Source organism: Triplophysa rosa, linkage group LG9 (assembly GCF_024868665.1).
Source record: "Triplophysa rosa linkage group LG9, Trosa_1v2, whole genome shotgun sequence".
Lineage (NCBI taxonomy): Eukaryota > Metazoa > Chordata > Actinopteri > Cypriniformes > Nemacheilidae > Triplophysa > Triplophysa rosa.
In genome coordinates this window covers 2,114,720-2,129,325 of record NC_079898.1, presented here as the reverse complement: position 1 = coordinate 2,129,325, position 14,606 = coordinate 2,114,720, and the positions used below count along the sequence as shown (strand labels likewise).

Below are 14,606 nucleotides of genomic sequence, written 5' to 3'. Positions count from 1 at the left end.
GTGAAAACATGTTATTTTATTGTATGGTAGACACATGTTTTCTTATGTTCACAGTTTAAACACGTGACCTCAGTTCAGGGTGTAGCGTTATTTCTGTTAATGGTCAACCTTTGGCACCCTGTGCTGCCGTGCATTTCACCATTATTTTACCTCTCATTTCTTTACAGTGTAGGACGGACATATACTTTGAATAAATTGAGTGCATTTCTGAAAAATGATTTAGAGTTAACAGATGAGGACATTGGTAGAATATGTGATGATGTGAAGGAATCTGACCTATTCACCATTAGTCATGAAGGACCAATGAGAACCAATTTTTCAAGAACAAAGGCGTTTAAAGAGATGTTCGGATACACAGAACCTGTAAAGTTGTACTTAGGAAGAGATGAAACAAGGTCACAGAGGTTTGCCTACTATGTTCCATTGAAAGACAATTTGAAATGTTTATTGGAGTCTGACTTATGGCGGAATTGTGCTGCACAGGGTACATGCTTACCATGCACAGAAGTGCTTTGTGATGTCAGTGATGGTCAGGTATACAAAAACAATGAGTTCTTTTCTCAAAACCCATCATGTCTCAAACTAATTCTATATCAAGATTCTTTTGAGGTGGTGAACCCATTAGGTTCAGCAAAAAGCAAGCACAAAGTACTAGCTGTATATCTGTCTTTGGCTAATTTACCACCTCACATAAGATCAAGTACAGACCACATGTCACTTGTAATGCTGTGTCGAGAGAAAGACTTCAAACACTTTGGACATGACAAAGTTTTCTCAAGGCTAATTGCAGACTTAAAAGAGCTGGAAGACAATGGAATAACCGTGGCAGAGGAAAAAGTTAAAGGAACTGTTTTGTGCATTGCAGGGGACAATTTGGGGTCTCATAGTATCGGTGGATTCACAGAAAATTTTAGTTTTTCTGAATATTTCTGCAGGTATTGCCGGATAACACGAAGGGATTTTCAAACGGATCCAAATGCATGTGGACCTCAGCGCACTCCTGAAAACTACAATTCTGCAGTAGACATTTTACAGTCTGAGGGACAACAAAACGTTGAAGGTATACATCTGAGTCAATTTTTAATTCATTGAATTACTTTAATGTTTGCATGCCTGGCCTGCCACCTTGTTTAGGCCATGACATTTTTGAGGGTATCCTTTCATACGATTTAGCCGTTTACCTGAAGTACTTCATCAAGCAGAAAAAGTGGTTCACTTATTCAATTCTGAATAGACGCATTAAGCAATTCAAATACAGTGCCTCTGATGCGTTGAGTAAGCCATGTGCAGTGAACTCCAATGGACTAAAGCTTTCTGGTCAGGCTATTCAGAACTGGAATTTTCTAAGACTTCTTTCTGTGATCATGTGTGACAAGGTGAAAGAGCCCATGGATGATATTTGGCAGTTGACCCTTCAGCTAAAAGACATTGTGGAGATGGTTTGTGCTCAGAAAATTTCATTGCCAGAGGTCGCATACCTTGACGTTCTTATCCAAGAATATCTTGCTTGTAGATTCTCTCTCTTTCCAGGACATAGACTAAAGCCTAAGCATCACTACTTGCGACACTACCCTGCACTGATTTTAAAGTTTGGTCCTTTGATCAGGCTGTGGACGATGCGCTTTGAGAGTAAGCACAGTTACTTTAAAAGATGTGCTAGGAACTTAAAGAATTTCAAAAACCTGTGCTTCACTCTCTCTGAAAGGCATCAAATGTATCAGGCCTATCTGTCAGAAGGGTCGATGTGTGATCTAACTTTGAGGGTAAAAAACAGCACTGCATTTTACCCTGAGTTGTATGGTGATTCTGTTAAAGATGCAGTGAGGCAGTTTGGATTTACAGAGAACAATACCAAAGTCTCAGCAGAAGTAATGTACAGGGGTACGTTATACAAAAAGGGCCAGTTCCTTGTGACAAATAATATGGACTCAATAGAGTTTGGAGAACTTGCCCTTATTCTCATAAAAGATGATGTTCATTTTCTGCTGAGAAAGTATGTGTCAGAGTTCATTCATGCATACCATTTGCATGAATTGAAAAATCAGACTGAAATAATGCTTTGTGTGAAAATCAATGACCTGGCAGATTTCTATCCTTTAACATCATATATGATGAATGGAAAAAGGGTAATTCCATTAAAGCACAGTGTGATGTCACACTAAGCATGATTGTTGATCTGAATTTTTGGTTTATTTAAATTAATTATTATTTTGTTTTTTCAGAAATGGGTGACTCAGAGCTAAACATTTCAAACATCAGCAATGCCATTGATGCTGTATTACCTGACCTCCCAATTGCAACAAAAAAATCTCTTGAGGACACCTTAAAGTCACTTGGAGTGGAGACCCCTGAAGATTTCAGATTTCTTGAGGAATCAGATCTGGCAGCTGTACTGAGGCCCATTCAAGCCAGGAAATTTATTTCTGTTCTAAAGGAGACCAGTAAGTCCATGTATTTGTTTCTGTTACAAAAAAAAGGATAGTTTCATTTCAAAATGAAAATTCTGTCATTTACTCACTCTCAGATTGTTCCAAATGTGTATACATTTCTTTGTTCTGCTAAACACAAATGAAGATATTTGGAAGAATGTCAGTACCATCCAAGGATGAGATCTGTTTGGTTACTGACATTCTTCCAAATATCTTTGTGTTTAGCAGAACAAAGAAATGTATACATGTTTGGAACAATCTGAGAGTGAGTAAATAATGACAGAATTTTCATTTTTGGGTGAACTATCCCTTTAATGTTCAGACATATTTATTACTTTTGTTATTAAAAATAGCAATTACTTTTGTTATTTGTTATTACTTTTTGTTATTTGTTCTATTTAATACAATTTATTTACTGTTTATTTTAACATTGAGGCAAAAAAATTGTGACCGTTAATGTAACTGTTCAACTGTAAAAACAAGTTTGGAATAACAATAGGGCAATAAACGGTGATGATGGTTTTCATTTTAGTTTAACTATTCCTGGTCCAACTAAGTCAGTACATATGACTTTTTTACAGCACAAATTTCTGAAACCCCAAAGCAACCAGTCTGTTCATCTCCAGGATCTTTTCTGTCCCAGAGTTCTTCATACTCATCTCCCAGCACCTCCCCTCCTAGTGTGAACTGGGTGGACAGCTTTGAAGTCCCATGGAATAAGTTTCCTGAGGAATTAATGCAGGCACTTGAGAGACAAAAAAGACCAAGTCCTCGGTTGCGTAGGGAAATGGTGAGGATTGTTGTTGCGGCAATGTTGAAAGTTTGTGCTTGTCCAAGTAGGAATAATTTAACGGAGGTCGCCAAAAGGATGGTTGCCAAATATCCAAAGTCTTTGCAAGATGTGATTGAAGAGAGTGTGATTGGTCCTGGATACTACTCCTTGGTAAAACAATTTCAAGCCAGGGTTGAAAATGCAAGAAGGACCAGCACACCAAAAATAAAAAAGCGCATTCATGATACAGAGGAATGTGACACTGAGGAAGTCACACCTGAAAAAAGAGCTGCAGTCCAAGATACATACGGCTGCACTAATTGGGAAGTTAGATATATGCCCCTCATTGAAACTGCTGAGAGTCAGCAGTTGAAAAAAGACAAGATGAGGAGTCTGTCACAAACAACTGACTGGAATGAAGAGGAATTGAGGGTTCTCATGAAATCTACATACTACAGTCAACGAAAAGATATCAACAAAGGAACAGACATGAAAACGCTCACTGAGGAGTGGCCATTTTTGTTTCAGGAAAGTGGTATGGAAGTGCACTTTAAAGACCTCACAGGCATACCACTTAAAGAGACCTTCCTGAACAGCATTGACAAAAAAGGAAACAGGCTGTTGAACTTCATGAGGAATGTGTGTGCAACCAAGAACAAGCGTGTCTTACAGTCTGTCAGAAAACTTCAAGTTTTGAGAGGACAGACAAATGGTTGCTCCGAGGATGTAAAAGACATGATTCTTCTACTTCTCGCCTATTTTGATGAGAAAGAGGAGCTCCTTCTTCATTATGTAGAAGAGACAAGCCTTGCAAAGGACGTAGAGTTGGAAAACCTGCCTGTGACGCCTTGCATTATTGTGTGTGGTAAGTTTAAGTTTTCTTCAGCACCCTTAAGCTTTAATGATTAAATGTTTATCTATAACGTTGAGTTTATATATTTTACATACTCCTTTGTATGCAGTGTATGTTTTTTGAATTAGTACTGCCCAGATCAAACTGCACCACATAATAGATGTTTTTACATATATTCCACAACACAGGCTAATAACTCAGTTTACAAAAATAATCCATTTCAAAAGTTTAGATACCCTTGATGCTTAATACCGTGTGATGTTACCTACTGTAAATCATGAGCCTTTGTGTGTTTTGTGATTATTGTTCACAAGTGTCTTGTTTAATCTGAGACAAAACTTGCATGTTATTTGCTTTTTGACATGTTCTGCATATTTGGCCTTAAAATAATGTAGACATTTAAGAGAGGTAATAGTTGTGAATGTCCTTATAATTGTCCTTAAGTATTAACCATTTGGCGTATCTAATCTTTTGAACTAGGTTATTTTAGTAAATGGAGTTACTAATTTGTGTTGTAGAATATGTAAAAGTCTACTATGTAAAATAGTTTTTCGGGGCAGTACTAAATAAATATATGTCATATGTAAATAGACAATTACCTTGCTACATGTACATAACTTCATTGAATTGAAATGTATCCACAGGACCCTCTTGCTATGCTGCTGTTCAATTCATGCTTAGTGTGGACCGCAAGATTGTAAATGATGACATCACTACATTCATCGCTGCTGTTTGTCTAATGTTCGGCAGTTATTACTGTTTCAACATTCACTACCCTACTGAATTGTCGTCAGTGCTTGAATTTTTGCAAAGGTATGTAAAGACACCTAGGAGGGGAGGTTCACTTTATATGTGGCTTCATTTACAGAGGTTTTCAATGTTGTTTTTTCTTTTCAAGGTGTTTCTTCATCATCAATCCCGAAAAGGGCACAAAGGTTGTGGAAAAGAAGAACAAAAAACGACCCCCAGTGAACCCAAGAGTCTTCACCTTAATCTCTGACCTTTCTGATCATGAGTGGCGAGAGACTTTGTAAAGGTGGCCTGCAAAAGGTTTAAACTCTATTAACATTACAATTGCATACTCTGTAAGCACTTGTGTTGTGCCTCGTTCTGCTTTAGTAGTTATTATTGTAAATGTTCAACTTAGAGATAGTTCACCCAAAAATGAAAATTCTGTCATCATTTACTCACCCGCTTGTCATTTCAAACCTGTATACATTTCTTTGTTCTGCAAAACACAAAGGCAGATACTTGTAAGAATGTAAGGAACCAAACAGATCTCACCCCCATTGACTCTCATAGTATTATTTTCCCTACTATGGCAGTAAATGGGGGGTGAGATCTGTTTGGTGACATTCTTCCAAGTATCTTCCTTTGTGTTTTGCAGAACAAAGAAATGTATACAGGTTTGAAATGACAAGCGGGTGAGTAAATGATGACAGAATTTTCATTTTTGGGTGAACTATCACTTTACCCTTTTCTCAAGCTCAGTTTAAAGTGGCAGTTAGGTATCAGAAATGTTTTAAATTCTGAATCAAAATTTTAAATGAGTAGTCTGACTGATTCTAATCTGAGTTTATGACTGATCTTAAGCCATTGTGTGCTTGTGATAAAACACAACAGAAAAAAAACAGTAATGTTGTTTTAAATGCCTGCCAGTGTTTATTAAAAATACTTGGGACCACTCTGATGTGTAAGTCTTTAATAGATTTTGATGGGTTTTGATGATTTGATTTAGGTTTGTAGTCATCAATTAGTATAAAAGTACTCTTAATAGTTTCTCAAAGGTAAAATCTGAATGTTTAGCAATACAACTTCTATTTCTGCTAGCTCCCAGCTAGTGATAAAATAATGCTTTCACAGAATTGTTGAATGAATTCACTTATATTCAATTTATTTATAATAAAAGCTCGTTCAACAGCATAAAAAAGATGGTCATGAACCGTAATTATTACAACATAAAACTTTACATTAGACGGTTCTGAGCTGAAAAAAAGATGGTAATAAACCGTAATTATTACAACATAAACATTTAAATTAGACAGTTCTGAACTGTAAAAAACATGGTAATGAACCGTAATTATTACAACATAAACCTTTAAATTAGACAGTTCTGAACTGTAAAAAACATGGTAATGAACCGTAATTATTACAACATAAACCTTTAAATTAGACAGTTCTGAACTGTAAAAAACATGGTAATGAACCGTAATTATTACAACATAAACCTTTAAATTAGACAGTTCTGAACTGTAAAAAACATGGTAATGAACCGTAATTATTACAACATAAACCTTTAAATTAGACAGTTCTGAACTGTAAAAAACATGGTAATGAACCGTAATTATTACAACATAAACCTTTAAATTAGACAGTTCTGAGCTGTAAAAAACATGGTAATGAACCGTAAATATTACAATGTAAACCCTAAAATTTGACAGCTATAAACTGTTTTTATAGCAACATAAATATGTTAATTAGACAGTTATAAACCGTAAAAAAAACTATTAAAATCTGTAAAATATACAGTACAGTGGGTGCAATCCCGTAAAACCAATAACGTTGCTACCGTATTTTTGACGGTAAAGTTCTGGCAACCACAGCTGCCGGTTTTTTACCGTAAAATCTACGGTTTATTTTTTACAGTGTACCGAAACAAGCAAAATTCTGTTATTGAACCAATTGAAATCTAACATGTACCGGCAAAATTCCAAAACCGGTTTACCGCACAACTCTAATCCCTAGTGAGCAGAGGACAGAGATTGGTTGCAATTCTCAAACTCACCGCTAGTGGCAGCCCACATTGTGACTTAAAAAGATTGTTCTGTGTAAATTAGCTTGGTTTAAATTAACCTGAGACTGAATGCTTGTTGTTGTTTTGAAAACTTTTTATGCTTTTACTTTTTTGTTATATTTTTTGTAAAGCTGCTTTCGAATAAACTTTCCTTGACATACTGATTCAACGGCCTTATTATTATTATATATTCATGACAATGACAAAAAGAAAACTATTGCACTTTATATCCAGTTCCAATTACTCACACAACAATTATTCAACTAAAGCATTGTCTCTGTACTCTGAATCTCCAATAGTTGCTCTATATGCAAAACATGGCATACGTGGCATAACTTACTGTGTGTTTTGTATTTGCTGTGTACTGGATAATATCTAGACTGGGTGTAAGACACTGTTTGTTCTGTATAAAGATTTAGATTTCTGCAGTGAATGAATCAGAAACAGACCACTTACAGTCTGTATGAGAACACAGAGAGCTACACAACCTTCGTCATGTGACACGGCCTCTCATCTTACCACCCCATTCACCATTTCACCCTTCGCCACCACATGTGGCTACAACAATGCGAATAATCATGAAATGACGAACATTTCGTCGAGTTAACGACGGAGTCGCGTGATGTTTTGCTATCACAGAGTCATGCAACAAATAATGAACTTAGCAGCTAAGAGAACAGCCTACTGTGTTCAGTGCAAGTTAATCCTCTACATACTGGGTAATGAAACATTCGTTAGTGATTATAAGAAGCCATGTAAAGTTTTCTGTAGTACACTATGGTATTGTATGCTATGCTATGCAGGGTAAAGTTAGGTTAGTAAGGAAAACGCCAGGGAGGGGCCCACATATAACGGTCATGCTTCTCATTACATCTAACGTTATATATATCCATGAACACTGAACGTTTCAGCTATACAAAGCATTTAGCAACTTTAATAAATTAACGCCCTTATAGAAAATAACCACTACACTTTAGCTTTCATCGCGGACAATTCACGTAACAATATAGACTAGTTACGCAAGCAACCGCAAAAAAAAGCACTCACAGACCGACTAAACAAGGCCATGCTGCTGATGTATGCAGGTTATAATAACGTTTTCTGGTTATATCTGATGGAGAAATATATATTTGAGTGTGATGCGGAAAAAGACTCACCCAGAATCTCTTTCCTGCGATCCGCATGAGGCTGGTCTGTATAAACCCACTCAAAGTCCTCGCGAACTACTCGATTGCCCATCTCTCGGTGCGTGACTTCAACGATTAAATGTGTATGGAGGTGTGTGGGAATAAAAGCGATTATTTCACACGAATCTAACTGCGACTGCCCCACATCATCGCCCTGCGATCTTTCAGTTTCTGACGAGATTCACGAGAACTGAGGGCGGGGCAACACATTTGGAAGGAGCTTCACGTGTCGCCCCGCCCACTTCACCTTCCATTGGTTCATGATCAGAAGGAGTTTATTGGTATAGAGAAGTGTGACGCTTTACAGCTTATTGGTTAGAGAAGCATGATGACAGTACAAGGAGAGTAAAACTTGTTTCTATTGATTTAATTAACGTTTACTATGATGTTCGAGAATATAATGTGGCGTAGCCTAGTTACTTAACAAACACTGCCTCCGAAGTCATTGCGTGACAGGGCAGCAGCAAGGCAACAAGCTTTCGGACGCAGCTCATACCACAGTGTCTCTTAACCTATAAAATTAAAATGTTCTTTGTTTTTTCCACTTTAGAAAATGTCAACTACCGACTAACTGTATCTCCAACAAACACGAAGAAGCACCATTTAAACCAGAGAAGAATATGTTTTTAACTTTTTATCTATTCAACTGTGCCAGTTTTGTAATTTTACAAACAGTGTCTCATGTGGTACAGATCCATATGCGTGGATGACATTTGGAAACTGTACAAATAGAACGCGGGTTTTGTAGCTTGTTTGGAAATAACACATCTGTAAAAGACGGAGAAAACATCACCTTCTTTAACATTTTGCACCCGTTTTTTGTTCACGTTTTTTCACATTACTCCTATTTAAGGCAAGGACATTACATTTATTGACAACACTGTGACCGTATGCTGTGTCTATTAATAATATGCGTTGTTATAAAACCGTAAACCATTTACACTTTTTACATTTAAATTTATGCATTTAGCAGAATCTATAGCTTATCCAAGCTATACGTTTTTATCAGTTTGTGTGTTCATGGAATCGGACCCACGATCTTTTGCTCAACCACTGTGCCACAGGAAATCCTGTTAACTATGTATGTACAGTATGAACAACATGTCCTGCAATATCAGCGTTATTCATTATGTATATCACAAGGAATATAATAATAATATCCATCTCCCCCATTTCAATTCTGCATATCTTTATTTGTGTATCATAACTTACAGTATTGAGCCAAAAACTGAAGTTTGGCTAGACACAGAAGCAGAAGTTGCTGTCAAATGCAAATTCCAGATGGAGAACATATGAAGAGTTTGGAAGTCCGCTTTTAAATAAAGAAAATCATGTTTTTATTGTGCATTCCAATTAATATCAATCAAACTGCAATTTGTTTGTTTTGATTTAAGCCATACTAACTAAAAAAAACATGATAACATAATAAAAAACATGATTTTTTATTTTTTTTTTCTTCATAGACACTGCTCTAGTATCACTTTCGTTGCGGTAGCTCGTTGATATAACCAGAGCACTGTTTGTGTTCGTGCTTATGAATTTCTTTTATGCTTGCTAGGAACCCAAACTTTGCTTTATTGTTCACATTTCTACTAAATGGAACTTTCCATATATTATTGTTATTATGTTGTTTATTGTTGCTGATGTCTAATTCTTCGTTTCAACCCGTCCAAAGCGTCACACTTGTCTAAACCAATAAGCTGTTCCTAATCATGAACCAATGAAAATTGAAGATGGTGGGGCGACACATGTCGTACCGCCCCCTCGTCCAAACTGCACTCTGGGGTACTTGAGAACTGACGCGACGTGGGCGGAGCAAGTGGCGTAGCGTCACCGCGTACGAACGCCAGCTGTTCATCACATGCGTCACCATTAGCCACTGTCACATTAGGCTCGTTTGAGATGGCCAAATTCTGCGCAGAACCGATCACCGGTGATCAGCGCGAGATGCATGCCGGTAAGAAATGTGTCCGAGTTACGTCCGCCTTGCTCTGATGTCATGCTGACGTGTGTCAAAAAACTCTCGCGACGGCCAGGTGGCTGTATCGGATTCTTCAGTCGGGCGCAGTTGCTCTCCACCGACTGCGCTTGTGGCTACCCGATCCGTCCCGGAAACACGATTTGTTCCGCGCATGCGCGAAACTGACGTCACTTCCTGTCTGAAATCGAAACACTTTACGGCAGTTTCGGGTATGTAGGCTATACACTGACTGCTGTTGTTTTACACTCGGAATTTAATATATATATTTTTTATACATTTTGTATTACATTTATTAATAAATGTATTCATTATATCTGTACAAGTTTCTTTTTTCTTAATTTGTTTCTTACAATGCTTTGAGATATTTCCTTGCTTGTTAAATTGTTGCTGAATTATAATGCATGTTTGTTTTAAGGTGGTCATAAAAAATAACTACCCGATCCATTTCGGTTAAAATTTGGTTAATATGTGGCCAGGGGCGCAAAAATGGGGTATGCAGTATATGCGGTGCATAGGGGCGCCGCACAAGTGGCGGCGCCATTGTGCCTAAATATTATTTAACGTTTTTTTTAAATAAAAAGTTATAAAAAATATAACGAAAAAGTCATTATCTAAAATGTTTTAGTTTCACTTTTGTCTAGCATTTTTAAACGAGTTCAATAAATATATAATTTATTTAATCAAGTTATTATGTCAACCAATCACTCTTTCACAGTCAAATGACCAAATGGATCGAGCAAAGAAACTTCCCAAAGCGCAGAACAGAACATGAAAATGATAAGTAAATTGACAAGTAAAAAACAAGTTATTTAACGTTGCCTGAGAGGTAGTTAATATTATAATACAATATCAGGTCACCTCTAGGCCTACATCTTTGGCGCTTATAAAATAAATCTATGTTTGTGAAGGAGCTTTATAATTACATTCGGGAGAGTCTGAGACGGTTGTTAAAGCTGTTAGTCTCCCACTATCACGCATTATCGGGTTCTTCATTAATCGTCGGACGCGTTTTCCCCATATGGCAACGCGAGCTGTGCAGTTTGAACGTCCGGTCCGTGTCCTTCACATAACGCGAGCAGTTGCGTCTTCTGCAAACAGCGCGCAGCACAGAGCACCGGAGATATTGCGTGTGGACACTGAAACAGCGCAATGATTGACAGGATGACAGAGACAAGAGCGCAAAAGAACGTTTGTTAATAAAAAATAATTTGAGCGTTCAATGTAAGTGAGTTTGTCTTTGTTTTACTTTAATGATGTTTTCATAAAAGTGAACCACAAACTAAAAATGCTTAAAGCAAGGGGAAAATCCAAAGATGTTTTATTTATTTGCGTTATAATATCTGTTATCCATCTTATTTCGTTTTTTCAATAATATTTTAATTATAAGTGCGCAGTAAAGGTATGTTTAACATATAGGCTAATTTTATTTTTGTATTTATTCAATATTAATGAACCACAAACTAAGCATTCGTTTTAAAGTAGGCCTAAGTGCGAAAAGAACAAAAAAAAATACAATGCGAGTATGTCATGTGATACGTCTTATTCTGATAATAATAATCTAAATGTATAACTTTAAAGATCAAAATAAGTTTATTTCCTCATCAGCACATCTCTAATGGGCTACAACTCGATTGTTACTTATATTTGGGATATTTAAAGAAGTTTTATTGTTTAAAACTTGACAAGTTTTTTTGTTAAAGTTTTAAATGTCAAAATTCTAGACTACATAAGTGAAACTCACTTTTCAAAGAATACAATAAATAGCCTTATTTGAAGTCTTATTTAGTTATTATAAGTGTAACCCTTATTTCCTGCCGTGCACACTCGTCTCTTCAGCGTGGATAATACAAATGAAGCACGGGTTACACCGGGTAGATTTACGTTCTTTATTTCACTTTTAGGAATCATCGGTATCGGCACAACAGCCACCTAACGCAACTCACACTCGACTCCCTCTCGCTCTTCCTTTTTCCCCAAGAGCCCTCGCTGCCTTAAAGGGGCAGATGCACAAAAGAGCTTTTTAACTAAACATTAAACTAGAGTTCAACATACATTTCTCTTTTAACATAAAATAGAAAAGAAATAAAAATAAAATAAAAATGAATTTACAATTAAGGTTACATAAGCAAAGGATCAATTTAAAAACTGTTTAGCCTGTTATCCGACTAATCAAAAAAACAATCGTCCAATTATATATTTATTAAAATAATCCTTAGTTTCTGACCTAATTTATTGTGTATGTCTGAACATAAACTTTATGTACTTTTTGCTGCTTTGTTTCATTATTTTTCAGATTGTTATTAACTTTTCAGAATTGTTTACCTGTTACACTGTGAAGTAGTTGGAAAAGTGTTTCTGTAAAAGGAAACCTTTATGCTTCTGTTATAGATGCAAATCTGATTGTCTCCTTCACATGTTGTAAAATAGAATGACTGCAAAGGTAATATACAACTTGTCTGCGGATTTTTTATTTGTTTGTTTTCTATATTGGGGTGGCCGATGGGGGGCGCCAATACTGATCTCGCATACCGCTCAGAAAATGTGCAGTTGCGCCCCTGGCTCTATACCCAGGGATCCTTTTAAATAGCCCTCATGTTTCATTGTCTTGTTGCTCGTGCATTGCGTTCTATGTACCTTTGTATCCAGTGTGCCTCCGTTGTGTTTCCCAAGCCTGTCCAGTCAATGTACCTTGTTCCTGCTGTAAGTAAATGTTTATCTAGTTATGTCAGTTTAGATTAAGTGTTCTGTTAGTCTAGTTAGTAGTTTATCGTTCCTGTTAAGTCTGTTATTCTTATTCCCCTTGTCTTTGTTATTTTACCCCCGCGTGGGTTTTTGTTTTGTGTTTATTGTTTAAATAAAATCTGTTAACCCCCTCAACCCCGCCTGCCTGCAATTGGGTTCTTCCTTCCACGGATTCCATGACATAATTTAGAAGGGTGGGAACGAAGCACAAGAGACTGACAAGAGGTGACTAACCCAATGCAAGGTTTATTAGAAACAGAAACGAGGCTACGCTAAATGCCTTCCGACACACAGAGCAGTACACCTCAAGGTTATTCCCAGAGATGACCCTCAGCCATGGTTCCAACTCTTTATCCTCCAACCATGTTGTTTAACAACCGGGTGTAAATGGACCTCCCACTAGTCGCCTACCTACTCAATGATTAAACTCAGGCAAACTTTAGCATATGACCTCTTTGGACTAGGGATGCACAGAGGTGAAAATTCTTGGCCGAAGCGGAATAAAAATGAAACACTTGGCCGAATACCGAACATGGCTTTTCTTATTTCTTCTATTTATTTAGCCAATTTTTTCACTATTGCATAAACTGAATGGTCAAAATTATTTTATATTTTGTCTTGCTTTTCAATATAATACAATATAACTGAAAATAAAATGGTCACACTTCAGTACAGGGGGCAATTCTCGCTATTAACAAACCATTAACTACAACTTTTTCCCCAATAAACTCTTAATTTGTTGCTTATTAATAGTTAGTAAGGTAGTTGTTAGGTTAAGGTATTGGGCAGAATTAGGCATGTAGAGTATGGTCATGCAGAATATGTGCTTTTATAAGTACTAATAAACAGCCAATATGCCAATAATAGGCATGCTAATAACAACTAGTTAATAGTGAGAATTGCCCCCTATACTGAAGTGTTACCAATAAAATTGAGCAAAAACAAGTCCCTGTTGAAAAAAACAGCATATGCTGGTTATGTTTTGATGCTGGTTTAAGCTAGTCATGTGCTGGTTTAAGATGGCCATGTGCTGGTTTAAGATGGCCATGTGCTGGTCCTTAGCTGGTTAAACCAGCATCAAAACATACCTGACCCAGTATATGCTGTTTATTTCAACAGGGGTAGACTAAATTAAAACAAAATTTGAGCCCTCTCCCTTCTTGAACAGCCTATATTAGGCCTATAACTGACTGCTGAAAGAATGTACTGTACAACAAGTGTCCTTCAACATTATAAGCTAAAACTATGAATAAACGAAAACTGTTGGATTATTATTGGCTACGCTGCAAAACGATTTAAAGAAAAAAAACATCCATGCAAGCAATTCTGACTGAAAACCATTTCAGTTCACGTCTCTCCTCCAAACTCTGCCCACAAAAGCTGATTGTTCTCTCAGAAGGTGGACTCGTGACCGGAATGCACAGTACATACTTTGACAAGTTGTTTAGTACATGGAATTGTGTGCACGCGACCACTGTATGATGTCAAAGGATGTCGCGAGCGGCGGGGCTGCTGTCAGACCGCCCGCTCCAGTCTGATGTGCACAAGTTACCGACCGGTAAAGATGCTTTCATTCAGAAATTTACTCTGACGTGGCAAGTTCCGTGCTGTGTCTTTCTCTGAGACTTAAAAATGCTCCACACACTGCCGACATGTTTGAGTCATTAATAAAGCACACGCGCCCCCCTCTCTCTCTCTCTATGCGCGGGTTGATCATAGCACGTCATGCTTTTTTTGCTATTTTCAGTTGCCGAACATTCGTGCATCCCTACTTTGGCCAAATATGAAAACCAGATACAAAATTTAATACCTTGGAAAATGGCATTTATGACTTTTTAATGGCCTTAA

At 37.1% G+C, this 14,606-nt stretch overlaps 1 protein-coding gene across 1 annotated transcript; it reads left to right on the top strand.

The window, feature by feature from the left end:
- The first annotated feature begins 671 nt into the window (after nucleotides 1-671).
- LOC130559574 (uncharacterized) lies at nucleotides 672-5,218 on the top strand. Its single transcript, XM_057342735.1, has 5 exons — nucleotides 672-1,060; nucleotides 2,223-2,441; nucleotides 3,011-4,066; nucleotides 4,699-4,867; nucleotides 4,953-5,218. The coding sequence occupies exons 1-5, from the start codon at nucleotides 712-714 to the stop codon at nucleotides 5,086-5,088; spliced, it is 1,929 nt and encodes a 642-aa protein (XP_057198718.1). The 5' UTR covers nucleotides 672-711; the 3' UTR covers nucleotides 5,089-5,218.
- Nucleotides 5,219-14,606: the final 9,388 nt, after the last annotated feature.

Coding starts and splice junctions, on each gene's coding strand:
- LOC130559574 (XM_057342735.1), top strand. CDS start 712: ATGTCACTTGTAATGCTGTGTCGAGAGAAAGACTTCAAACACTTTGGA. Junction 4,067..4,698: donor GCCTTGCATTATTGTGTGTG/GTAAGTTTAAGT, acceptor ATGTATCCACAG/GACCCTCTTGCTATGCTGCT. Junction 4,868..4,952: donor GTGCTTGAATTTTTGCAAAG/GTATGTAAAGAC, acceptor TTTCTTTTCAAG/GTGTTTCTTCATCATCAATC.